This window comes from Dama dama, chromosome 28 (assembly GCF_033118175.1).
Source record: "Dama dama isolate Ldn47 chromosome 28, ASM3311817v1, whole genome shotgun sequence".
Taxonomy (NCBI): Eukaryota; Metazoa; Chordata; class Mammalia; order Artiodactyla; family Cervidae; genus Dama; species Dama dama.
The window spans coordinates 8,479,822-8,506,271 of NC_083708.1; the positions used below are offsets into that span (position 1 = coordinate 8,479,822).

At 37.7% G+C, this 26,450-nt stretch overlaps 1 protein-coding gene across 1 annotated transcript in view; it reads left to right on the plus strand.

Annotated features, from left to right (window-relative positions):
* ADGRB3 (adhesion G protein-coupled receptor B3) overlaps positions 1 to 26,450 on the plus strand; it is an 840,391-nt gene that overhangs the window by 485,520 nt on the left and 328,421 nt on the right. Inside the window, exon 17 of the mRNA XM_061131956.1 lies at positions 5,665 to 5,708. Coding sequence (XP_060987939.1) covers positions 5,665 to 5,708 — 44 coding nt within the window. The remainder of the gene's footprint in view (positions 1 to 5,664; positions 5,709 to 26,450) is intronic.

Consider the following 26,450-nt stretch of genomic DNA (forward strand, 5'->3'; position numbering starts at 1 on the left):
AGATATTTGCTAAGCGGTTTTTGCATGAGTCGATGAATTTGTTCATCATCTTGGCTCTCTCCTGACTTCTCTTTGTGAGAGTGATTTACCATTGTGAGATGTACTGAAAATATTACATAGGTGGGAAAAAAAAAGACTTAGATGAGAGTTTTCAAAAAGAAAAGGAAGTCATTTATAAATGTCATTCTTGGATAATTCTATAAGGTAGGACTAGAAAAGATGCCTAAATTCCCCATTTTACAAACAGGAAAATAGGGAAGTTATATAAGACCAATGGAAAAGAGGACCATGTATAGAAACACATAGACAAAGCCAGTGATGTATTATACTGTTAAGTAGATATACAGAGAGCCCCTCATTCATGATTTTTCACCTTTTGATGGTGGGAACATGATATGCATTCAGTAGGAACCACACTTAGGATTTTGAATTTCAGTCTTTCCTAGGCTAGAGATAACGCAGTTACTCTCTTGTGATGCTGGGTGGTGGTCCACAGCTCCCAACCAGCCACACAATCGTGAGGGTGAACGGCAGACACAGCCATCTGTACCCATAAAGCCATCTTGCTTTTACTTACAATATAGGAGGCTTTGCGTGAGATGATTTTGCCCAAATTTTGGCTAATGTGTTGTGAGCACATTTAAGGTAGACTAGGTTAAGCAATGATGTTCGATAGGTTAGGTGTATGAATACGTTGTCACTTTACAGTATTTTCAGCTTGCAATGGGTTTATCAGAATGTAAGCCCCTCATCATCAGACAAGGATGCTCTGTGCTGATATGCTTGATGTTGAGACAGAGGAAAGAAGTAAAAGAAAATATCGAAGACTATTAAAGATAGTACAAGTGATGTGTTTAGAACATCTATGGTAATTAGAAAATGTGAATCTTGGTACACTTTTCAAATGCTTGAAATTGAGTGAGTGGTAATGTTTAACTCAACTGTACTGTTCAACTTTACAGTTTTGCATGGAGTCAGGAGACACTTTTTTGGCCAGAAATTTGTTTTTAAAGAACATATTCTTTGCAAAAGTTTTCAAATATATTCAGTTTTAATATTTTGTCAGTTATATTTATATTGACAGCTCTATAGATTAATTTATAGTCCATTTGGCTCATTTACCAGACAATCTTTGTTTTCTTCAGTTCAGTTCAGTTCAGTCGTTCAGTCGTGTACGACTCTTTGTGACCCCATGAACCCCAGCACACCAGGCCTCCCTGTCCATCACCAACTCCTGGAGTTTACTCAAACTCATGTCCATTGAGTCAGTGATGCCATCCAACCATCTCATCCTCTGTCGTACCCTTCTCCTCCTGCCCTCAATCTTTCCCAGCATCACAGTCTTTTCAAATGAGTCAGCTGTTTGCATCAGGTGGCCAGAGTACTGGAGTTTCAGCTTCAGCATCAGTCCTTCCAATGAACACCCAGGACTGATCTCCTTTAGGATGGACTGATTGGATCTCCTTGCAGTCCAAGGGGCTCTTAAGAGTCTTCTCCAACACCACAGTTCAAAAGCATCAATTTTTCAGCACTCAGCTTTCTTCACAGTCCAACTCTCACATCCATACATGACCACTGGAAAAACTAAAGCCTTGACTAAATGGACCATTGTTGGCAAAGTAATGTCTCTGCTTTTTAATATTCTGTCTAGGTTGATCATAACTTTCCTTCCAAGGAGTAAGCATCTCTTAGTTTCATGGCTGCAATCACCATCTGCAGTGATTTTGGAGCCCAGAAAAATAAAGTCAGCCACTGTTTCCATGGTTTCCCCATCTATTTCCCATGAAGTGATGGGACCAGATGCCATGATCTTGGTTTTCTGAATGTTGAGTTTTAAGCCAACTTTTTCACTGTCCTCTTTCACTTTCATCAAGAGGCTCTTTAGTTCCTCTTCACTTTCTGCCATAAGGGTGGTGTCATCTGCACATCTGAGGTTATTGATATTTCTCCCAGCAATCTTGATTCCAGCTTGTGCTTCCTCCAGCCCAGCATTTCTCATGATGTACTCTGCATATAAGTTAAATAAGCAGGGTGACAATATACAGCCTTGACATACTCCTTTGCCTATTTGGAACCAGTCTGTTATTCCATGTCCAGTTCTAACTGTTGCTTCCTGACCTGCATACAGGTTTCTCAAGAGACAGTTCAGGTGGTCTGGTATGCCCATCTCTTTCAGAATTGTCCACAGTTTATTGTGATCCACAGTCAAAGGCTTTGATATAGTCAATAAAGCAGAAATAGATGTTTTTCTGGAATCCGCTTGCTTTTTCGATGATCCAGCGGATGTTGCCAATTTGATCTCTGGTTCCTCTGCCTTTTCTAAAACCAGCTTGAACATGTGGAAGTTCAAGCATTTCTTAAATCCACTTCTGTGAGTTAGTTCACAGCCTGACTATTTTCCCCTTGCTTCAGCCGTTATATTTTGTTCCTCCACTCTGTCACACTTACCATTTCCTGTTATTGATTTTCCATAAATTCCTCATAACAGATCTTACAGCAGAGTGCCTTTGAGAAAAGTATCTTAAAATTATAACAAATATTTTACAAGTGGTTTCTTTCAGCCATTATTTTTCCCGTGTTTAGAATTCATTCATCATTGGGTTTTGCTTTGTTTACCATCTCACATTCTTATTCCTTAAATGACTGGTCTGTCGAGGTGCTAAGATTCCTCTAATCTTGTTCTGCATATTTTTATAAACTTCAGATGTTTATGTCCCTGACCTCAGCCCACAGCCCCACAGGGTGACTGTTCTGGAATGAACGTTCACAGAGACATATCTGTCCTTTGTGTAGGTCCCAGAATGTAGAGTAAAAAGCAAGATGGAGCAGTGCATATCAGAACCTATAATAATTCTCATGTGGATTGCTTCTAAATTTTCACAAGGACAGAGAGAGAGAAAGGTATGAGCTCTAAGGGGTGAGAGTGAGGAAGGCAGGGGGTGAAATTAAGGTTTGACTAAGGTATGGGTAAGAATAGAAAAGGCATTTCTCACCTTTATACTTCCGTCCCAAAGTGAATGGAAGTTTTTTTAGAGGGGTAAAACAGAAGGCAATATCTAAACAATTAAGCCTCTATTCTGTATCTTTTCTAACTTTATTGTAACCTGTTATGAATTCTAATTATGAAATATTAATCTTATCATCAGTATCCTGTGCTGCTTTATATAGAGATTGACCTTAATCTCACTTGTCCATTCCTAAAGACGTGAGCTCAACATAGAGGACTTGTAGTTTCAGGGTTTTATGTTTACTGTCTATACCCAATGTACACACTCCCATGCCCTTCACTGTAATAGTCCAAGGGTAATTTATTTTCTATAAATTGCCCTGAGTTCTTTTGAACAGAACTCTAGATATATATAAAATAACTTTATGATACAATATTGTGTTTCTGCTGAGGACTTGTTAGGAAGTCAGAGGCTGTATGAGAATTTCAGGTAGAACTAGAAAGGGTCTCATAGGACAGAGAAAGAAACAAATTTGAAATGCCATTGCCTCTTCATCTCGTGAACATCTACATATCTCTGTCTTATGTAATGGCCAGATAAGAAGCCACTTTTTCCATGGAACTTGCTGTAATACAGGCCATGAAGCTCTGTCCATCATTTGTCCCCTAAAAAATAAATTATGACTAGAGATATTTCTTTTGAGCATGTCTCTGTTGTTATATGAACATTACACATATTCCTCATCAATCTCTATAAGACTATAACCCATTTCAAGGAAGGGAATGTTTTTTATGCTCTGAAAGCATGGTTTATAGGTATGAGCGTCTGATAAGAAGTAAGATACCTTAGAGATCTGGTCTATGAGGGATTCTGAAGAATGGTAACAGTGCTGAAATATGGGAGTTAGTCAAATGTCCCAATTAAAATGTTAATAAAATTGGGATCTGTTCAATTCAATTACTCAGTCATGTCTGACTCTTTGTGACCCCATGGACTGCAGTATGCCAGGCCTCTCTGTCCATCTCCAACTCCTCGCGTTTACTCAAGCTCATGTCCATTAAGTCGGTGATGCCATCCAGCCATCTCATCCTCTGTCGTCCCCTTCTCCTCCTGCCTTCAGTCTTTTCCAGCATCAGGGTCTTTTCCTTTGAGTCAGTTCTTCTCATCAGGTGGCCAAAGTATTGGAGTTTCAGGTTCAGCATCAGTCCTTCCAAGGAATATTCAGGACTGATTTCCTTTAGGATGGACTGGTTGGATTCCTTGCAGTTCAAGGGATACATTTCACCAATTTTAGAATAATGAGCCAAAGTTGTGTTTTTTTTTTTTTCTTTTTCTAATAGAATTCTAGAATGGACATAGTGAACAGTACTTAGAGAGGCACTGTTTCCCAAAGAACTTGCCTAGATTTTGAAGATATTGCTTTGTCAGATCTACCCCAGTAATTATCTATTTGGAAACAAGACTGAGGTCAAGCTCATAGCTGGCAGTCACCGAGGGAGCATGTCCACCTGCAGGAAGGTGCCTGTGGTCTGTTTCAGAACTGGAACTTTCACCTGTCTTGGCTTACTCATCATTTTGATATCAGTGACTTGTTGGATGAGCCCATAGATATGATGTGTCTTCATCCTGCAGTGACTCAAAGTTTAGAAGCAATCGTGAGTGTGTGGGAGGTCAAGATCAGGATTCAGAAATCTTTCCTGAGGGGCTTCAATGTGTCAAGCTCGGGAGAAAGCTACCAAAATGTCCCATACATTGTTGGCGTGGGTTGTTAGGCATATGGCACCTGTACTGGAGAGGCAAAGTTCCTCTTGGTCCTGTGTGTGTAGCACCGGTGTGTGTTTTCCTGGGCATACTGTGAAGTATCCACTCCAGAAGATGAGTGTCGTGGAGAGTGAGCAAGCTTGAAAGCAGCAGAGTATGCTTATTAAAAAAGACAAGAGGATCTGTGGATAGCTTGAGATATCACAGAGAAGAATAATTACTGGGTTAGTTTCAAAGGGAACAATAAGGCCCAATGAATGTGACAGAAAAACAAAAAGTAAAACATTCCAACAATCGGAGCTCTTCAAAACTGTGTGCCTGGTAGATTATCCAACGTGGAAAACTCATTGTGTCATCCTGAAGGTCATCATGGCTACTCAATACATAATTATTAAACTAAAAATGTAGTGTGTTTCCCCCATAGCTTTATTAGATGTGATTCTGTTGGTTGTGCCCTGTTGGTTAAGAAAATATTGCAAGTCCACAACCTCTGGAAATGGTCTTGCCTTTTAGAAGCTACACCCCCAGAACCAGAATAGGACATGGAGGCGGGGGGGTGCCTAATACAGAATATTTCACTGTGACTTAACTACTCTAAGTATTTCTTAAAGGAAATAATCCAGCAGTTAGTGTTTTAGAGAAAATAAAATCAAATGGAAGTCATAAAAGTATAAACCATGTTGTATATGAAAGCTTCACTTATAATTTTAAAAAATGAAATATGGGTTATGATATTTGGAATAGACGTTAAGTTTTCTTGAGTAGAATTTCATAAAATGAGCCATTAAACCTGTGAGGAAGAACATGCAAATTTTTATGCAAAACAGAGGTGGGATCTTTAAAATATCTTACTGCAAGATAAGAAATGTGCCATTCTGTTTGCATTTCACAGAATGCTTCAGTTTTTTAATGTATGTGCTCATGGTACATTTATTCTTTCTCTTTTTACTTTTAGGGCACTTTGAATCCGTATTGTGTGTTATGGGATGACTCAAAAACGTAAGTGACAGATGTGTTCTTCCATTACTTTGGGCTAAATATTCAAAGCACGTTAAGTTATTTCAGCTGCCTTCTAGTCCACAGGAACATGATAGGTTAGTGGGATAGAGTTACACTCATTGAGAAGAGTCTCCTTTCTGAAGCTGCAAGATAGCATGATGAATGTGTTTGTGTGTGTGATGATGCCATCAGGTTATATTCCAAGATAGGACTGCATTACCTAATGTGTAAGGCCCATTGTGATGTGAATTCTGTGAGGTTTTTAAAAAAGCTTTACTGTTTTAAAATTATAGTAGCTCAAATGCTATTTCAACATTTTGCCCTAGTGATTCCGCTTAGCATAGCAGAATAAAATAGCAATCTCTATGGTCATTTAGCCAATACATTACTTGCATGACCTTGAATCTATTATCAGAGTAATGCAATATTTATATGGCCCTTCAAATTGTTTTATTATGAGAATGTTGAGTGACATTTAATTTTCTTTTTCTATATTTTATGAATTCATGAAGACAAAAGAAAATAATTTCAATAAATAAGGATGAATCATTCTTCCATGTATTGCTTTGTTTATACAAGTAATTGCAATATATCTGGTCAAAATCATCTTATTATCATTGGTAATGCTATGAGATTTTAAGGTCTCAAAGAGCAGAAAAATCCATGATTAAGGCTTAATTAGACTCCCATACTTTAAGTACTTGTGTGAGTTTCTTTCAGTGTAGTAGCCAGATTACACAATCTTCTTTTTCTTTGTTTTGCATGGGTGGGAGATAAATGTCCGTCTCAAAAAGTCGTACCACCGTGTGTATGCGATCAGTAAACACACCACATTCTATGTATTCTAAGAATTTTCCCAGTGTTCTTCCCCCTTAATTGGCTGTGTATTCAAGTTTTTATGATGTTACTTGTCTCCTATTTGTAGTTATTGGAGAGTTTAGAAGAGGGACGTTCTTAGATTTCTAGGTAAAAAACAAACCTGTTGGAAATGTGTTATTTCTTAGGATACTGATGTAAGTTAAAATAGTATTTGTGTGGGTGAAAAACCAATGGTATGAATCATGGTGTTTTCTTTTTTTTTTTTTTCCTTTAGATTCAGATATTCTAGGATCCTCTTTTCCTAGAAACCTTAATGCATAAAGAGAGTCTCAACTTGCCCTGGTAATAACATGAGTTAGAAGCTCTCATTGATGTGATTTTTTTTTCTTTTTAAAACCACATAAAGAAATCCATTGTAGTAAAATTTTTACAATATTTCCTCTTTACCAATAGCCAGAGAAGATGTTCATAGTATATTCTAAGTCACTGTTTAGCATGTTGTATAGCCAAGGGAAATATAAAAGTCTACAAAAAAAAATATAAACTAATTGTTTTCTACCCAAGAAAAGCATGCCATCTTACACACATGATTACAGGCATTTGCATTTCTCCCTGAATAATAACCAACTTTTGTTTAGCTTCATTATCTTTTTAGTGAGTAGAATGTGTTTCTATATTGATCCAAGTAGGAGAATGCACTGGTTATTCCAAAAGACCTTTGGGACTTACAGGAATATTATAGAAAAAGTGGCATTCCCTTATTTTATGTTTCTCTTGGTTTGCATTCTCAGTTTTTCTAAGGTGTTAAGTTTAATTTATGGAACTATTGGTGCTTGAGGTCAGCATTGACTTTACAAATCAATCACATTCTGATTTCTCTAACATCTGCTGACTCTTATCCATCACAAAGAACATGTCTTGGTTTTACAAACTTCAACTTTGTAGTTGTCCTTGAAGAAAACTATTCAGTGAGAGGAGGTGTGTTTAGCTGCCTTTCAAATCATCTTATCTCCAGAGATCAGTGCAGTTCATGTTTCCTTGGTGTATCTGAAGAGTGATCAAAAATCTTTCCTCTGTGACAGAAATTCCATCCTGTCACACTTTTTAACAGACTGCTTCATCATTAAATAGTTTTTCTGGGTGAGTTTGAAACAATGACAGTTAAGACAATTTTTTTTTGTTTCTTCACATCTGTTCTTCTATTTTGATCATGTTCACATACCCAATAGTTTTATCAATGCAGTGATGTTAACTTTGATCATAAGACACTAAGCATAGTTAATAATAAAGAGATATGGCTCTTGATTTTTTTATCAGAAAAGGATTGATCTAAATGATGTTTTCAAGATTGCAGTAGCACAGTTGAAATTAGAAGTCATTTTTTTTTAAATTTTGGTGTAAGTAATCAAATTACCTTAAATTTTTATTAAGATGTATTTCACATGCAACATTATGTTAGTTTCAGGTATGAAACATAATGATTCCATATTTGCTTACACAGCTACATAACCACCATCATAAGTCTAGTCACTATCTGTCACCAATGTTGTTTTGTTTTTGTCGCTAAGTAATGTGTGACTCTTTTGTGGTCCCATAGAAGGTAGCCCACCAGGCTCTTCTGTCCTTGGAATTTCCCAAGCAAGAATACTGGAGTGGGTTGCAATTTCCTTCTCCAGGGGATCTTCCATACCCAGGAATCGAACCCATGTCTCCTGCTTAGAAGTATGTTCTTTACCTCCAAGCCATCTGAGAAACCATCTGTCACCATTATGTAGTTACAAACTTCTTTTTCTTATGATGAGAAAGTGGGATGAAGAAGATAGGGAAAACCACTAGACCACTCAGGTATGACCTAAATCAAATTCCTTATGATTATACAGTGGAAGTGAGAAATAGATTCAAGGGATTAGATCTGATAGAGTGCCTGAAGAACTATGGATGGAGGTTTGTGACATTGTACAGGAGACAGAGATCAAGACCATCCCCAGGAAAAAGAAATGCAAAAAGGCAAAATGGTTGTCTGAGGAGGCCTTACAAATAGCTGAGAAAAGAAGAGAAGCTAAAGGCAAAGGAGAAAAGGAAAGATATACCCATTTGAATGCAGAGTTCCAAGGAATAGCAAGGAGAGATAAGAAAGCCTTCCTCTGCGATCAATGCGAAGAAATAGAGGAAAACAATAGAATAGGAAAGACTAGAGATCTCTTCAAGAAAATTAGAGATACCAAGGGAACATTTCATACAAAGATGAGCACAATAAAGGACAGAAATGGTGTGGACCTAACAGAAGCAGAAGATATTAAAGAGGTGACAAGACTGCACAGAAGAACTATACATAAAAGATACTCACGACCCAGATAACCACGATGGTGTGATCACTCACCTAGAGCCAGACATCCTAGAATGTGAAGTCAAGTGGGCCTCAGGAAGCATCACTATGAACAAAGCTAGTGGAGAGGATGGAATTCCAGTTGAGCTATTTTGAATCCTAAAAGATGATGCGCTGAAAGTGCTGCACTCAATATGCCAACAAATCTGGAAAACTCAGCAGTGGCCACAGGACTGGAAAGGTCAGTTTTCATCCGAATCCCTAAGAAAGGCAATGCCAAAGAATGTTGAAAATACCACTCAATTGCACTCATCTCACACACTAGCAAAGTAATGCTCAAAATTCTCCAAGCCAGTCTTCATAGTACATGAACCGTGAACTTCCACACGTTCAAGCTGGATTTAGAAAAGGCAGAGGAACCAGAGATCAAATTGCCAACATCTGCTGAATCATTGAAAAAGCAAGAGAGTTCCAGAAAAGCATCTACTTTTGCCTTATTGGCTATGCCAATGCCTTTGACTCTGTGGTTCACAACAAACTGTAGAAAATTCTTTAAAAGATGGGAATACCAGTCCACCTTACCTACCTCCTAAGAACTCTGTTTGCAGGTCAAGATGCAACAGTTAGAACTGGACGTGAAACAATAGACTGGTTCCAAATAGGAAAAGGAATACGTCAATGCTGTATATTGTCACTCTGCTTATCTAACTTATATGCAGAGTACATCATGAGAAATGCCGGGGTGAATGAAGCACAAGCTGGAATCAAGATTGCTGGGAGAAATATCAATAACCTCAGGTACACAGATGACACTACCCTTATGGCAGAAAGTGAAGAAGAACTAAAGAGCCTCTTGATGAAAGTGAAAGAGGAGAGTGAAAAAGTTGGCTTAAAACTCAACATTCAGAAAACTAAGATCATGGCATCTGGTCCCATCACTTCATGGGAAATAGATGGGGAAACAATGGAAACAGTGACAGACTTTATTTTTCTGGGCTCCAAAATCACTGAAGATGATGACTACAGCCATGAAATTAAAAGACACTTGCTTCTTTGTGTCTGACCCAAGGAATAACTTGAAAATATTTTGTTCACATCAGAAAAAGGCTTAGTTACAAAAATGTTTCTTTTTACACTTGTGTGATTGGTAATTTGCACATTTTGGGGGCTACTCCAAATTTGGATTTTTGGGTGTTGAATCTTGTGTTGATGACATTCCCTAGAAAATCTGTAAGACTTCCTTTAATCTGAAGCTATAATATTTATCCTGTTCTCAGCAACACCATTTGTTGCTAACAGGTCTGTGAAATATTATGTTTGTTCTCAGAAAATGTTTTAGAGATTCATTTTTTCTTTATTTTATTTAAGTTGATTTATAGTATTATATTAGTTTCAGTAGTACAGCACAATGATACAACATTTTGATAGACTGTACTCCATTAAAATTTATTATAAAATAATGGCAATATTTCCCTGTACTGTACAAACTGTCCTCATTACTTATTATTTTGTACACAATAGTTTGTATCTCTTAATCTTGTACCCCAATTTTGTGGTCCTCTCATCCCTCTTCTCACTGGTAACCACTAGTTCTCTGTATCTGTGAGTCTCTGTTATATGCATATAATTGGATTTATTTTTTATATTTCATATATAAGTGAAAACAGAGTTCTTTGTCTGACTAATTTCACTAAGCATAATGCCTTCTAGGTCCACTCACATTGTTGCAAATGGCAATTTTTGTTCTTTTTCATGGCTGAGTAATATTTCAGTATTTCATTCTTCACATCTTCTTTATCCATTCATCTGTCAATGAACTTGTTGCTCTTGTTTAGTTGCTAAGTCATGTCCAGCTCTTTGCAACCCAGTGGACCATATCCCACCAGGCTCCTCTGTCCATGCGACTTCTCAGACAAGAATACTGGAGTGGGTTTCCATTTTCTTCTCCAGGGGATCTTCCCATCCCAGGGATCAAACCTGTGTCTCCTACATTGGCAGGCAGACTCTTTACCACTGAACCATCAGTGAGGCCCTTGATGTGTATGTAGGTTGCTTCTGTGTCTTGGCTATTATTTATATTGTTGCTATGAACATTTGTGCTGCATGTATCTTCAAATTAGTATTTTGGGCTTTTTTTTTTTTTTTTTTTTTGATACGTACCTAGGAGTGGAATTGTGGGATCATGTGGTAGTCTTATTTTTAGATTTTGGAAGAACTTCCATACTGTTTTCCATAGTTTCTGTACCACCCTACATTTTGACAACAGTGTATTAGGATTCCCTTTTCTCTACATCCTTACCAGTATTTGTTGTTTGTAGACTTTTTGATAACCATTTTGAGAGGTGTGAGGTGATACCATATTGAAGTTTTGATTTTCATTTTTCTAATAAACAGCAGTTATGTGCCTATTGGCCGTCTATTTTTTTTTAGAAAAATGTCTATCCAGGTCTTCTACTCATTTTTAAACTGTTAACTTTTAAAAATAGGGTTGTACGAGTTATTTATATATTTTAGAAATGGACACCTTATCGGTCACATCATTTGCAAATATTTTCTCCCATTCCATAGGTTGTCATTTTGTTTGGCCAGTGGTTTCCTTTACTGTGCAAACATATTTAAGCTTAATTATTAATAGATCACAGTTATTTGTTTTCCTTTTTGTTTCTTTTTCCTCAGTAGACAGATAAAAAATATTGCTGTAATTTATGTCAGGGTATTTACACCTGTGTTCTTCTCTAGGCGTTTTATGGCTTCAGGCCTTACAGTTGGGTCTGAATTGCATTGTGAGTTTATTTTTGTACATGGTATGATAAAATGTTCTAGCTTCATATTTTTACACTTAGCTGTCAGGTTTTGAAAGCAGCCGTTGTTGAAGCAGCTGTCTCTTCTCCATTGTGTATTTTTATTCCCCTGTTGTGTGTTAATTGACCGCAGCTTCCTGGGTTTGTTTCTTGGCTCTCTTCTGTTCCATTAATTTGTGTGTGTGTTGTTGAGTCAGCATCATGCTGTTTTGACTACTGTAGGTTTGTATTGTTGTCTGAATTCAGGGACCATGATAACTCCAGCTTTGTTGTTTTTTCTCAAGATTCCTTTGGCAATTCAGGATTTTTTTTGTTGTTCCATGTGCATTTTAGGATTATTTGTTCTAGTTCTGTGAAAAATTTGATTTTGATAGGTATGGCATTTAATCTGTAGATTTCATTGGCTACTGTGGCAATTTTAACAATACCTCCAATCCAAGAACATGAAGTATACTTCCATTTCTTTGTATAATCTTTATTTTCTTTAATCAATATATTGCAGTTTTCAGAGTCTCAGTGCTAAGTTTATTTCTTTTTGAGGGTAATTTAAATAGAATTGTTTTATTGCTTCCTCTTTTAAGTAGTTCACTATAGCCTTCTATCCTGCAACTTTACTGAATTTGTTTATTAATTCTTATAGATTTTTTGGTGGAAACATTAGGGTTTTCTATGTATACCATCATAACATCAGCAAATAGTTGACACTTTTACTTCTTTTCTTCCAATTTGCATGTCTCTTATTTCCTTCTCTTGTCTCATGCAGTAATTAGGATTTCCAGTACTGTATTAAATAGATATTGTAAGAGTAGGCATACTTCTCTTATTCCTAATTTTAGTGGGAAGGCTTTTCACCACTGAGTATGATGTTACCTGTGGGTTTACCGTAACTTGCCCTTATTATGTTGAGGTATGTTCCCCCTATATCCACTCTGAGTTTTTATCATGAATGGATTCTGAAGTTTGTCAAATGATTTTTCTGTGTCTGTTGAAATAATCATGTAATTTTTACCCTTCCTTTTGTTGATGTTGTCTATCACGTTGGTTGACTTGTGAATATTGAACCGTCCTATGATCCTGGAGTAAATACAAAATTGATCATGGTGTATCATACTTTTTATATATTGTTGAATTTGGCTTACTAATATTTTGCTCATGATTTTTACATCTATATTCACTTAAGGTGTTAGTCTTTAAGTTTCTATTTTTGTAGTATCTTTGCCTGGTTTTGATATGAAGTAGCCTCATAGAATGAATTGGGGTGTGTTCTGTGTTCTTCAGTTTTTCTGTAATACTTTGAGAAGGATGAGTATTAGTTCTTCTTTATATGTGTGGTAGAGTTCACCTGTGAAGATATCCAGATCTAGATTTTTTGTTTGCTGGGAGTGTTTTTTTTTTAACTGCAAATTTAATTTCACTATTGGTGATTGGTCTGTGCAAATTGTCTGTTTCTTCTTGTTTCATTCTTGGTAAGTGTTTGTCTCTGAAAATTTGTTCACTCTTTCTATGTTGTCCAATTTGTTGGCATATGTTCTCATGATTTCTTATATTTTTGTAGTATTGGTTACTCTTCCTCTTTCATATCTTACTTTGTTTATTTGATTCCTTTCTCATTTCTTCTTGGTGAGATACCTAAAATTTTCTCATTTTTTAAATCCTTTTAAAAAAAAACAACTCTTGGATTCATTGATTTTTATTTCTTCTTTTTTGTCTCTATTTTTTAAAATTCCTCTCTGATCCTTTTTTTTTTTCTGCTGACTTTGGGCTTTGTTTGTTCTTATTTTTCTACTTGTTTTAAGTGTTAGGCTAGATTATTTACTTGAGGGATTTTTGTTTGTTTCTTGAGGTAGGTGTTTTTGTTGTTTAGTAGCTAAGAATGTATCTGACTCTTTTGTGGCCCTCTGAACTGTAGCCTGCCAGGCTTCTCTGTCCATGGGATTTTCCAGACAAGAGCACTAGCGTGGATTACCATTTCCTTCTGCATTGGCAGGCAGATTCTTTAGTGCTGAGCCACCAAACAAGCCCCTGAGAAAGGCCAACTATGAAGTTCCCTCTTAGAATCGTTTTTATGCATTGCATAGTGTTGGGAAGCAGTGTTTCCATTTTCATTTGTCTTTGCATATTTTCTGATTTCACCTTTGATTTCTTCATTGAACCACTGCTTTTTTAGTAGCTTGTTGTTTAATCTCCATATTTGCATTCTTTCCTACTTTTCCTAATGTAGTCAAATTCTAGTTTTGTATTATTTTCTTTGGGGGAAAGACACAGTATAATTTCTATACACTCTGATTTTGTGTATAATTAATTTATTTTTTATTGATGGATAATTGCTTTACAGAATTTTCTTGTTTTCTGTCAAACCTCAACATGAATCAGCCATAGGTATACATATACCCCCTCCCTTTTGAAACTCCCTCCCATCTCCTGTCCCATCCCACTCCTTTACGTTGATACAGGGCCCCTGTTTGAGTTTCCTGAGACATACAGCAAATTCAGGTTGGCTATCTATTTTACATATGGTCATGTAAGTTTCCATGTTACTTTCTCCATACATCTCACCCTCTCCTCCCATCTCCCCATGTCCATAAGTCTATTCTCTGTGTCTATTTCTCCACTGCTGCCCTGTAAATAAATTCTTCACTACCACTTTTCTAGATTCTGTACATGTGTGTTAGAATACAGTATTTATCTTTCTCTTTCTGACTCACTTCATGCTATAATTTTTTGAGACTTGTTTTCTGGTCAAATAGTTCTGTTTTGGAGAATATTCCATGTGGACTTGAGAAGAACATGTATGCTGCTGGTTTTGGTTGTAAAGTCCTGGACATATCTATTAAGTTCAGTTGGTCTATTGTGTCATTTAAAACCGTTGTTACCTTATTGATTTTCTACCTGGATGACCTGTCTGTCCACTGATGTCACAGGGGTGCTAAAGTCCCCTATTTTTATTGTACTATTGTAAATTTCTCTTTTTAAGTCTATTAATATTTGCTTTTTACATTTAGGTGTGCCTGTATTGTGTGCATAATGAATATTACCTTCTCTTCTTTTATTGATCACTTTATTCTTATATAATGCTCTTCTTTGTTTTGAGTTTCTTATAAAGTATTTTGTCTTTATAAGATATGAGTACAGCTATCCTTATTTTAATCATTTCCATTTGCATGAAATACATTTTTCCATTCTCTCACTTACATTCTGTGTATTTCTTCAGACTTTATGTGAGTCTCTTGTAAGCAGCATATAGATGGATCTTGTCTTTATAACCCAATCAACCACCTTATGTATTTTGATTAGAGCAGTGTCTATTGAAATTTATATAATTATTGGTAACTATTTACTTATTGCCATGTATTACTTGTTTATGATTGTTTTTCTTTTTTCTCTGTTCTTTTATTCATTTTAGTTTCTTCCTTTCTGGATTAAAGATTTTCTTTTGTGGTATACTTTTTTTTTCTCCTACAGTTCTTGTATATCTATTGTACATTTTTCTGATTTGCGGATACCATGAAGTTCATATATGTTGTCCTGTATCTACTTGTTTTAAACAGGTAGTCCTTACCTGTCCTTCAAGTTCAAACACATTCTAAAAGATCTACATTTTTAACTCTCTTCCCTCACATTTTGTTTACATGTTTTACTTCTTCATGTTTATCCCTATACTGATTATTATTGTTATAGTTGCTTTTATTTTTTATTTCTTTTCACCTTTGTACTAGCTTATTTAAGTGGATGAACCTCAGCCTTTACCATATACTTACTTTTACAGTAGGGTTTTTCCTTTCTTATATATATATATATTTACTTTGTGCTATAACCTTTTCTTTACCACTTATAAAAGACCCTTTAACATTTCTTTTAGATAGGTTTAGTATTGATAACAACTTTTAAGTTGTGCTTGAATGAAAGGTTTTTTTTATAATCACTCCTTCAATTCTAGATTATAATCTTGCTGAGTAAATTATCCTAGGTTACAAGTGTTTCCCTTTAAGCACCCCTTTTTGGCTTGCAACACTTTTGGGGAAAGAGCAGCTTGTGGCCTTATGGGGGTTACCTTGTGTACGGCTCTTTGTTTTACTCTTCCTGTCTCTAGAATTCTCTTTGACTTTTGCCACTTTGATTATGAGATGTTGATCTGGGCCTGGAGGGTTTTATGCTCTTTGAGACCCTCTGTGATTCCTGTGCCTGGGTATCTGTTTGATTCCTCAGCTGTGGGAAATTTTCACCCATAATTTCATGGAATGCATTTTTGACACACACACACACACACCCCCGGTCTCTCCTCTCCTTCTGGGGCCCCTGTAATACAAACACTGGCATGCTCCCTGTTGTCTCAGAGGTCCCTTAACCTGTTGTCAGCTATCTTTTCTCTTTATGCCATTCTTATTTGGTGATTCCCATTGTTCTGTCTTCCAGTTCATGTAAGTGTGTTTCTATGTCTCTTAGTCTGCTAATACTGTCTAATGTGCTTTTCATTTTAGTTATCATATTCTTCAGTTCTGATTAGTTCTTGTTCATATTTTCTAGTTCCTTGCTATAATTTCACTATGTTAATCTATTATTTTCCCTAATTCAGTTAGCATTCCTAATGTTTTAAACTCATGTGATAAATTTTTAACTTCTGTTTTTTCTCTTCTAGGGGTTTTTCTCCTTTTCTTACTACTTTCTTCTGAAAGTAGTTCCTCCGCCTTTTCATTTTGCTTAACTTTCTCTGTCCCTATGTAGGTGAAATCTTTACGTATTACAGTGATGAAGGAGTGTCCTTATGTGGGAGCTTCCCTGTATAGTCTGCATGTGCCCAGTGGCCTTGGTGGAAGGGCTGAATTTGATGTGAATAAACGTCATATTTTCCCTCGGGGTTTCCCTTGGTAGGAGATGGGGCTGGAGATGGAGGGCCTAGGGCCAGAGCAAGGTGTGAGGCGGGGCTTCTTCGGGGCTCAGTGGCCACCACCACCCTGTCGGGGACAGGGGCAAGTCCCAGGTTACTGGAGGAAAAGCCCGATGGTCAAGTCCAAGCTGGCTTTGTTTCCTCTGCGTGTGTACTCTCCCCAGCCCCAGCCCTGGTACTGTCACCCCAGAGGTGCTCAAACAAAAGCCACTGCTGTGGGTGCCCGACTTGGATCTAGAATGGGCGTGGGGGCCTGGCCACTAGCAGTGCCCCAGGCTGCTCCTGCCGCACTGCCTGCTGTGAGTGTCAGAACCGCTGCCTCCGCCTGCTCAGATGCTTCTTCAGGTCTCAGCTGCCTTGGTGCCTTATTGCCAAGTTCTCTGTTTGGCCACAGCAGTCCTCTCCACAGAAATGGAGGCTCACCTGCATCAGGAGGCAAGAGGATCCAGAGTGGTCGCTCAGCTCAGGCCAGGGCACACGTCAGGGTGGTCGTGGGAAGCTCACCAGCACATCCAGAGTTTCAGTCCTTACTCTCTGCTCTTTTTTGGGAGTAGGCAAGCACGTGCACACTTCTTACAAGCAGAATCCAGGCTTCCCACAGTTTTCCCGTTATTCCCACTGGCGCTCCAACCAGTCTTCCTACTGTTCAACCCCATGGTGGGGGTGCCCGACACATGGTTCACATTGCTCACTCCCGAGGGAGAATCTCCATCTGTGTAGTCTCCCTTTCCTCTGAGTCCCCTTGGAGGGGCCCAGGTCCCCACCCACTCTCTTCCCTCACCATCCTACCTGATTATGTGGGAATCTTTCTTACAGCCTTGGTTGTGCAGGAGCCTTTCTTCTAGTTTCAATGAGAATTGCTCCACATGTAGATGTCTTTTGGTGTGTTCCTGGAAGGAGGTGAGTTCCACACTTTCCTAGTCGGCAATCTTGATCTCCCTCTCCAGAGTTTTAATTGCATGAATTTTCATTGTAACTTATTAACAATTGATAAACAAATTCATAAATCCATTTATAACTTATTGTCTTACCTTATAGTTGAAGCCAAAAGCTTTTGCAGACTAGACTACTTCTCTACATTTCAAATTGATTTATTGGAGTTGCAAGTAGCAATAGTCACATCTTGACTGAGACTGATACTGGCTTGTTTTATCTCAGAGTCGTCTATGGGGTTGCACGGAGTTGGACACGACTGAACTGACTTAGCAGCAGCAGCAGCGTGTAATTGAAGTGTTCTTCTCTTTTGGCTTTTGCTATCCTTATTTCTTAATACCCATGAAATCTTTCTCTCTTATTCATATTGTAAGCCATCATTTCATTGATCTCACAGTATGATTCCTAGAAAATATAAAACTAACACTTTAGCCAAATCCCATCATTCCAGGGAGTTTGTTATCACTGTTCTTGATCTTCAGGTGACAGACATACCTGTGTTGTTAGGGAAACATATACTGTTAGGAAATACACTTTAAGAAAGATATGCTAGCTCTTAGAAATACAAAGCAATTATACAAAATATTGCTACTGTTGGATTACCAACCTTTGTTATTGTTGTTCAGTCTCCAAGTCATGACCAACTCCATGACCCAATGGACTGCAGCATGCCAGGCTTCTGTGTCCCACATCATCTCCCAGAGTTTGCCCAAGTTCATGTCCATCCAGTTGGTGATACCATCCAACCATCACATCCCCTATCACCCTCTTCCTCTGCCTTCTCAGCATCAGAGTCTTTTCCATTGAGTCAACGATTCACATCAGGTAGCCAAAGTATTGGAGCTTCAGCTTCAGCATCAGTCCTTCCAAAGTGTATTCGGGGTTGATTCCTTTAAAATTGACTGGTTTGATCTCTTTGTTTCCAAGGGATGCTCAAGAGTCTTCTCCAACCCCACAAATTGAAAGCATCGATTCTTCAGTGTTCTACCTTCTTTATTGTCCAACTTTCACATCTGTACATCACTACTGGAAACGCCATAGCCTTGATTGCACAGACCTTTGTAAGCAAAGTGACGTCTTTGCTTTTTAGCACATTGTCTATGTTTGTCATAGCTTCTCTGCCAAGAAGTAATTGTCTTCTAATTTCATGGCTGCAGTAACCATCTGCAGTGATTTTAGAGCCCAAGAAGGGGAAATCTGTCACTACTTCCACCTTTTCGCTTTCTATTTGCCAAGAAGTGATGGGACAGGATGCCATGATCTTAGCTTTTTAAATAATGAGTATTAAGTCGGTTTTTTCACTCTCCTCCTTCACTCTCATCAAGAGACTCTTTAGTTCCTCTTCACTTTCTGCCATTAGAATGGTATCATTCACATATCTGAGGTTGTTGATATTTCTCCCTGCAATCTTGATTCCAGCTTGTAACTCATCCAGGCCAGCATTTCACAGGATGTATCCTGTGTACAAGTTAAATATGCTGGGTGACCATAAACAGCCTTGTCATACTTTTTTCTCGGTTCTGAACCAGTCAGTTTTTCCAGGTACGGTTCTAGCTGTTGCTTCTTTTTTTTTTTTTTTTTTTCATTTATTTTTATTAGTTGGAGGCCAACCACTTCACAACATTGGAGTGGGTTTTGTCATACATTGACATGAATCAGCCATGGAGTTACATGTATTCCCCATCCCGATCCCCCCTCACACCTCCCTCTCACCCGATTCCTGGGTCTTCCCAGTGCACCAGGCCCGAGCACTTGTCTCATGCATCCCACCTGGGCTGGTGATCTGTTTCACTATAGATAATGTTCATGCTGTTCTCTCGAAACATCCCACCCTCACCTTCTCCCACAGAGTCCAGAAGTCTGTTCTGTACATCTGTGTCTCTTTTTCTGTTTTGCATATAGGGTTATCATTACCATCTTTCTAAATTCCATATATATGTGTTAGTATGCTGTAATGTTCTTTATCTTTCTGGCTTACTTCACCCTGTATAATGGGCTCCAGTTTCATCCATCTCATTAGAACTGATTCAAATGAATTCTTTTTAACGGCTGAGTAATATTCCATGGTGTATATGTACCACAGCTTCCTTATCCATTCGTCTGCTGATGGGCATCTAGGTTGCTTCCATGTCCTGGCTACTATAAACAGTGCTGTGATGAACATTGGGGTGCACGTGTCTCTTTCAGATCTGGTTTCGTCAGCGTGTATGCCCAGAAGTGGTATTGCTGGGTCATATAGGAGTTCTATTTCCAGGTTTTTAAGAAATCTCCACACTGTTTTCCATAGTGGCTGTACTAGTTTGCATTCCCACCAACAGTGTAAGAGGGTTCCCTTTTCTCCACACCCTCTCCAGCATTTATTGCTTGTAGACTTTTGGATAGCAGCCATCCTGACTGGCGTGTAATGGTACCTCATTGTGGTTTTGATTTGCATTTCTCTGATAATGAGTGCTGTTGAGCATCTTTTCATGTGTTTGTTAGCCATATGTATGTCTTCTTTGGAGAAATGTCTGTTTAGTTCTTTGGCCAATTTTTTGATTGGGTCATTTATTTTTCTGGAATTGAGCTTCAGGAGTTGCTTGTATATTTTTGAGATTAATCCTTTGTGTGTTGCTTCATTTGCTATTATTTTCTCCCAATCTGAGAGCTGTCTTTTCACCTTGCTTATAGTTTCCTTTGTTGTGCAAAAGCTTTTAAGTTTCATTAGGTCCCATTTGTTTATTTTTGCTTTTATTTCCAATATTCTGGGAGGTGGTCATAGAGGATCCTGCTGTGATTCATGTCGGAGAGTGTTTTGCTTATGTTCTCCTCTAGGAGTTTTATAGTTTCTGGTCTTACATTTAGATATTTAATCCATTTTGAGTTTATTTTTGTGTATGGTGTTAGAAAGTGTTCTAGTTTCATTGTTTTACAAGTGGTTGACCAGTTTTCCCAGCACCACTTGTTAAAGAGGTTGTCTTTTTTCCATTGTATATCCTTGCCTCCTTTGTCGAAGATAAGGTGTCCATAGGTTCGTGGATTTATCTCTGGGCTTTCTATTCTGTTCCATTGATCTGTATTTCTATCTTTGTGCCAGTACCATACTGTCTTGATGACTGTGGCTTTGTAGTAGAGTCTGAAGTCAGGCAGGTTGATTCCTCTCGTTCCATTCTTCTTTCTCAAGATTACTTTGGCTATTTGAAGTTTTTTTGTATTTCCATACTAATTGTGAAATTATATGTTCTAGTTCTGTGAAAAATGCCCTTGGTAGCTTGATAAGAATTGCATTGAATCTATAGATTGCTTTGGGTAGTATAGCCATTTTGACAATATTGATTCTTCCAATCCATGAACACGGTATATTTCTCCATCTGTTTGTGTCCTCTTTGATTTCTTTCATCAGTGTTTTATAGTTTTCTATGTATAGGTCTTTTGTTTCTTTAGGTAGATATACTCCTAAGTATTTTATTCTTTTTGTTGCAATGGTGAATGGTATTGTTTCCTTAATTTCTCTGTCTGTTTTCTCATTGTTAGTGTATAGGAATGCAAGGGATTTCTGTGTGTTAATTTTATATCCTGCAACTCTACTATATTCATTGATTAGCTGTAGCAATTTTCTGGTGGAATCTTTAGGGTTTTCTATGTAGAGAATCATGTCATCTACAAACAGTGAGAGCTTAACTTCTTCTTTCCAATATGGATTCCTTTTATTTCTTTTTCTTCTCTGACTGCTGTGGCTAAAACTCCCAAAACTATGTTGAATAGTAGTGGTAAGAGTGGGCACCCTTGTCTTGTTCCTGACTTTAGGGGAAGTGCTTTCAATTTTTCACCATTGAGGATAATCTTTGCTATGGGTTTATCATATATGGCTTTTGTTATGTTGAGGTATGTTCTTTCTGTGCCTGCTTTCTGGTGAGTTTTTATCATAAATGGGATTTTGAATTTTGTCAAAGGCTTCCTCTGCATCTATTGAGATGATTGTATGATTTTATCTTTCAATTTGTTAATGTGCTGTATCACATTGATTGACTTGCCAATATTGAAGAATCATTGCATCCCTGGGATAAAGCCCACTTCGTCATGATATATGATCTTTTTAATATGTTACTGGATTCTGTTTGCTAGAATTTTGTTGAGGAGTTTTGCATCTATATTCATCAGTGATATCAGCCTGTAGTTTTCTTTTTTGGGGGCATCTTTGTCTGGTTTTGGTATTAGGGTGATGGTGGCCCCATAGAATGAGTTTGGGAGTTTACCTTCCTCTGCAGTTTTCCAGAAGAGTTTGAGTAGGATACGTGTTAGCTCTTCTCTGAATTTTTGGTAGAATTCATTTGTGAAGCCATCTGTTCCTGGGCTTTTGTTTGTTGGAAGATTTTTTATTACAGCTTCAATTTCTATGCTTGTGACAAGTCTGTTAAGATTTTCTGTTTCTTCCTGGTTCTATTTGGGAAGGTTATACTTTCCTAAGGATTCATTCATTTCTTCCAAGTTGTCCATTTTATTGGCATATACTTGCTGATAGTAGTCTCTTATGATCCTTTGCATTTCTGTATTGTCTGTTGTGATTTTTCCATTTTCATTTCTAATTTTGTTCATTTGATTCTTCTCCCTTTTTTTCTTGATGAGTCTGGCTAATGGTTTGTCTATTTTGTTTATCTTCTCAAAGAACCAGCTTTTAGTTTTGTTGATTTTTGCTATAGTCTCCTTTCTTTTTTCATTTATTCCTGCTCTAATTTTTATGATTTTTTTCCTTCTACTAACCCTGGGGTTCTTAATTTCTTCTTTTTTTAGTTGCTTTAGGTGTAAAGTTAGATTATTTATTTGATTTTTCTCTTGTTTCTTGAGGTAAGCTTGTATTGCTATGAACCTCCTCCTTAGCACTGCTTTTACTGAATCCCAAAGGTTTTGGGTTGTCGTGTTTTCATTTTCATTTGTTTCTATGCATATTTTTATTTACTTTTTTATTTCTTCCAAGATTTGTTGGTTATTCAGAAGTGTGTTGTTTAGCCTCCATATGTTTTTATTTTTAATATTTTTTTTTCCTGTAGTTGACATCTAATCTTACTGCATTGTGATCAGCAAAGATACTTGAAATGATTTTAGTTTTTTGAATTTACCAAGTCTAGATTTATAGCCCAAGATGTGATCTATCCAGCAGAATGTTTTGTGTGCACTTGAGAAAAAGGTGAAGTTGATTGTTTTGGGGTGAAATGTCCTATAGATATCAATTAGGTCTAACTGGTCCATTGTATCTTTTAAAGTTTGTGTTTCCTTGCTAATTTCCTATTTGGTTGATCTATCCATAGGTGTGAGTGGGTTATTAAAGTCTCCCACTATTATTGTGTTATTGTTAATTTCCCCTTTCATACTTGTTAGCATTTGCCTTACGTTCTGAGGTGCTCCTATGTTGGGTACATATATATTTATAATTGTTATATCTTCTTGGATTTATCCTTTGATCGTTATGTGGTGCCCTTCTTTGTCTCTTTTTGCAGCCTTTATTTCAAAGTCTACTTTATCTGATATGAGTATTGTTACTCCTGGTTTCTTTGGGTCTCCATTTGCATGAAATATCTTTTTCCAGTCCTTCACTTTCAGTCTGTATGTGTCCCTTGGTTTGAGGTGGGTCTCTTGTAGACAGCATATATAGGGGTCTTGTTTTTGTATCCTTCACTCAGTCTTTGTCTTTTGGTTGAGCCATTCAACCCATTTACATTTAAGGTAATTATTGATAAGTATGATCCCGTTGCCATTTACTTTGTTGTTTTGGGTTCGAGTTTATAAATCTTTTCTGTGTTTCCTATCTAGAGAAGATCCTTTAGCATTTGTTGAAAAGCTAATTTGATGGTGCTGAATTCTCTCAGCTTTTGATTGTCTGTAAAGCTTTTGATTTCTCCTTTATATCTGAATGAGATCCTTGCTTGGTATAGTAATCTGGTTTTTCTCTTTCATCACTTAAGTGTGTCCTGCTGTTCCCTTCTGGTTGAAGAGTTTTTATTGAAAGGAGATCCCCTTGTGTGTTATTTGTTGCTTTTCCCTTGCTGCTTTTAATATTTTCTCTTTGTGTTTGATCTTTGTTAGTTTGATTAATTTGTGTACTAGTGTGTTTCACCTTGGATTTATCCTGTTTTGGACTCTCTGAGTTTTTTGCACTAAAAACTCCGAGTTTTTAGGGACGTTTTCAACTATTATCTCCTAAAGTATTTTCTCATGCCTTTCTTTTGTATTTTTCTTCTGGGACTCCTATGATTCAAATGTTTAAGTATTTTTAACATTGTCCCAGAGGTGTCTGAGGTTGTCCTCATTTGTTTTAATTCTTTTTTCTTTTTTCCTCTCTGCTTCATTTATTTCCAGCATTTCATCTTCCACCTCATTTATCCTATCTTCTGCCTCAGTTATTCTTCTGTTGGTTCCCTCCAGAGTGCTTTTGTTGTCATTTATTGCATTATTCATTATTTATTGACTCTTCTTTATTTCTTCTAGGTCCTTGTTAAATATTTCTTGCATCTTCTCAATCCTTGTTTCTAGTCTATTTATCTCTAACTCCATTTTGTTTTCAGGATTTTGGATCATCTGTACTATCATTATTCTGAATTCTTTATCAGGTAGACTCCCTATCTCCTCCTCTTTTGTATGGTTTGATGGGCATTTATCGTGTTCCTTTACCTTATGAATATTTCTCTGCCTTTTCATTTTGTTTAGATTGCTGTGTTTGGGGTGCACTTTCTGCAGGCTGGAAGTTCATGGTTCCTCTTTATTGTGGAGCCTGCTCCCTGTGAGTGGTGTTGGATGAGTGGCTTGTCAAGGTTTCCTGGTTAGGGGGCTTGCATCTATGTTCTGGTGGGTGGAGCTGGATCTCTTCCTCTGAAGTGCAGTGAAGTGTCCAGTAGTGCGTTTTGGGGTGTCTATGGGTTTTTCATGGCTTTGGTCAGCTTGTCTTTTAATGCTCAGGTCTGTGTTCCTACTGTGGTGAAGAATTTATTTGGTGTGTCTTGCTCTGGAACTTGTTGGCTCTTGGGTGGAGCTTGGTTTCAGTGTAGGTTTGGAGTTTTTTGGGCGAGCTCTTGTCTATTAATGTTCCCTGGAATCAGGAGTTCTCTGATGTTCCGAAGTTCTGGAGTTAAGCCTCCTGCATCTGGCTTTCAGTCTTATTCTTACAGTAGCCTCAAGACTTCTCCATCCATACAGCACAGATGTTAAAACATCTAGGTTAATGGTGAAACAATTCTGCACAGCCAGGGACACCCAGGGAGGTTCACAGAGTTACATGAAGAAGAGAAGAGGGAGGAGGGAGATAGAGGTGACCAGGAGGAGAAGAGGGGGAGTCAAAAGGGGAGAGAGCAATCAAGCTAGTAATCACACCCCTAAGTGAAAATGGATATTGAAGATTAGAGTCTTAAATGTACAAAATTGATAACAAATACCAAAAAGAAAAAATAAAAAATCTATAGTAGAGGTTAGACTCTCAAAAAACAAAAACAGTATTAAAAATATGAAACAAAATCAATCACAAAATTATAAAATACATATATAGGAAATTTTCCTTAAAAATCGGGGGTTTTTTTGCAAGGTAATAGTAGGTTATAAAAAATGAAAATTAAAGCAGTAATAAAGAACTTAAAAAACATTGAAAAGTTTGATAATAGTAAAAATATATCTAGGAATTTCTCTGAAGCTGTTGTGGGAAGTGTGGGGTCAGTTCAGTTTCAGATAGTTCCTTGTTCTAGCTTGTACTTGTTCTCAAGGTCTGTAGTGAAAGTCGCTCAGTCATTTCTGACTCTTTGTGACCCCATGGACTATACAGTCCATGGAATTCTCCAGGTCAGAATACTGGAGTGGGTAGCCGTTCCCTTCTCCAGGGGATATTCAAGGTCTATAGGCCCCTTCCAGTGCTTCAGTTACTTCAGTCGCTCAGTCGTGTCTGACTCTTTGCGATCCCATGAATCACAGAATGCCAGGCCTCCCTGTTGATCACCAACTCCCGGAGTTTACTCAAACTCATGTCCATCGAGTCAGTGATGCCATCCAGCCATCTCATCCTCTGTCGTCCCCTTCTCCTCCTGTTCCCAATCGCCCCCAGCATCAGGGTCTTTTCCAATGAGTCAACTCTTGGCATGAGATGGCCAAAGTATTGGAGTTTCTGCTTTGGCATCAATCCTTCCAATGAACACCCAGGACTGATGTCCTTTAGGATGGACTGGTTGGATCTCTTTGCAGTCCAAGGGACTCTCAAGAGTCTTCTCCAACACCACAGTTCAAAACCATCAATTTTTTGGCGCTCAGCTTTCTTCACAGTCCAAATCTCACATCCATACCTGACCACTGTAAAAACCATAGCCTTGACTAAACGGACCTTTGTTGGCAAAGTAATGTTTCTGCTTTTTAATATGCTATCTAGGTTGGTCATAACTTTCCTTCCAAGGAGTAAGCATCTCTTAATTTCATGACTGCAGTCACCATCTGCAGTGATTTTGGAGTCCAAAAAAATAAAGTCTGATACTGTTTCCACTGTTTCCCCATCTATTTCCCATGAAGTGATGGGACCAGATGCCATGATCTTGGTTTTCTGAATGTTGAGTTTTAAGCCAACTTTTTCACTGTCCTCTTTCACTTTCATCAAGAGGCTTTTTAGTTCCTCTTTGCTTTCTGCCATAAGGGTGGTGTCATCTGCATATCTGAGGTTATTGATATTTCTCCCGGCAATCTTGATTCCAGCTTGTGCTTCATTCAGCCCAGCATTTCTCATGATGTACTCTGCATATAAGTTAAATAAGCAGGGTGACAATATACAGCCTTGACATACTCCTTTTCCTATTTGGAACCAGTCTGTTATTCCATGTCCAGTTCTAATTGTTGCTTCCTGACCTGCATACAGGTTTCTCAAGAGACAGTTCAGGTGGTCTGGTATTCCCATCTCCTTCAGAATTTTCCACAGTTTATTGTGATCCACACAGTCAAAGGCTTTGGCATAGTCAATAAAGCAGAAATAGATATTTTTC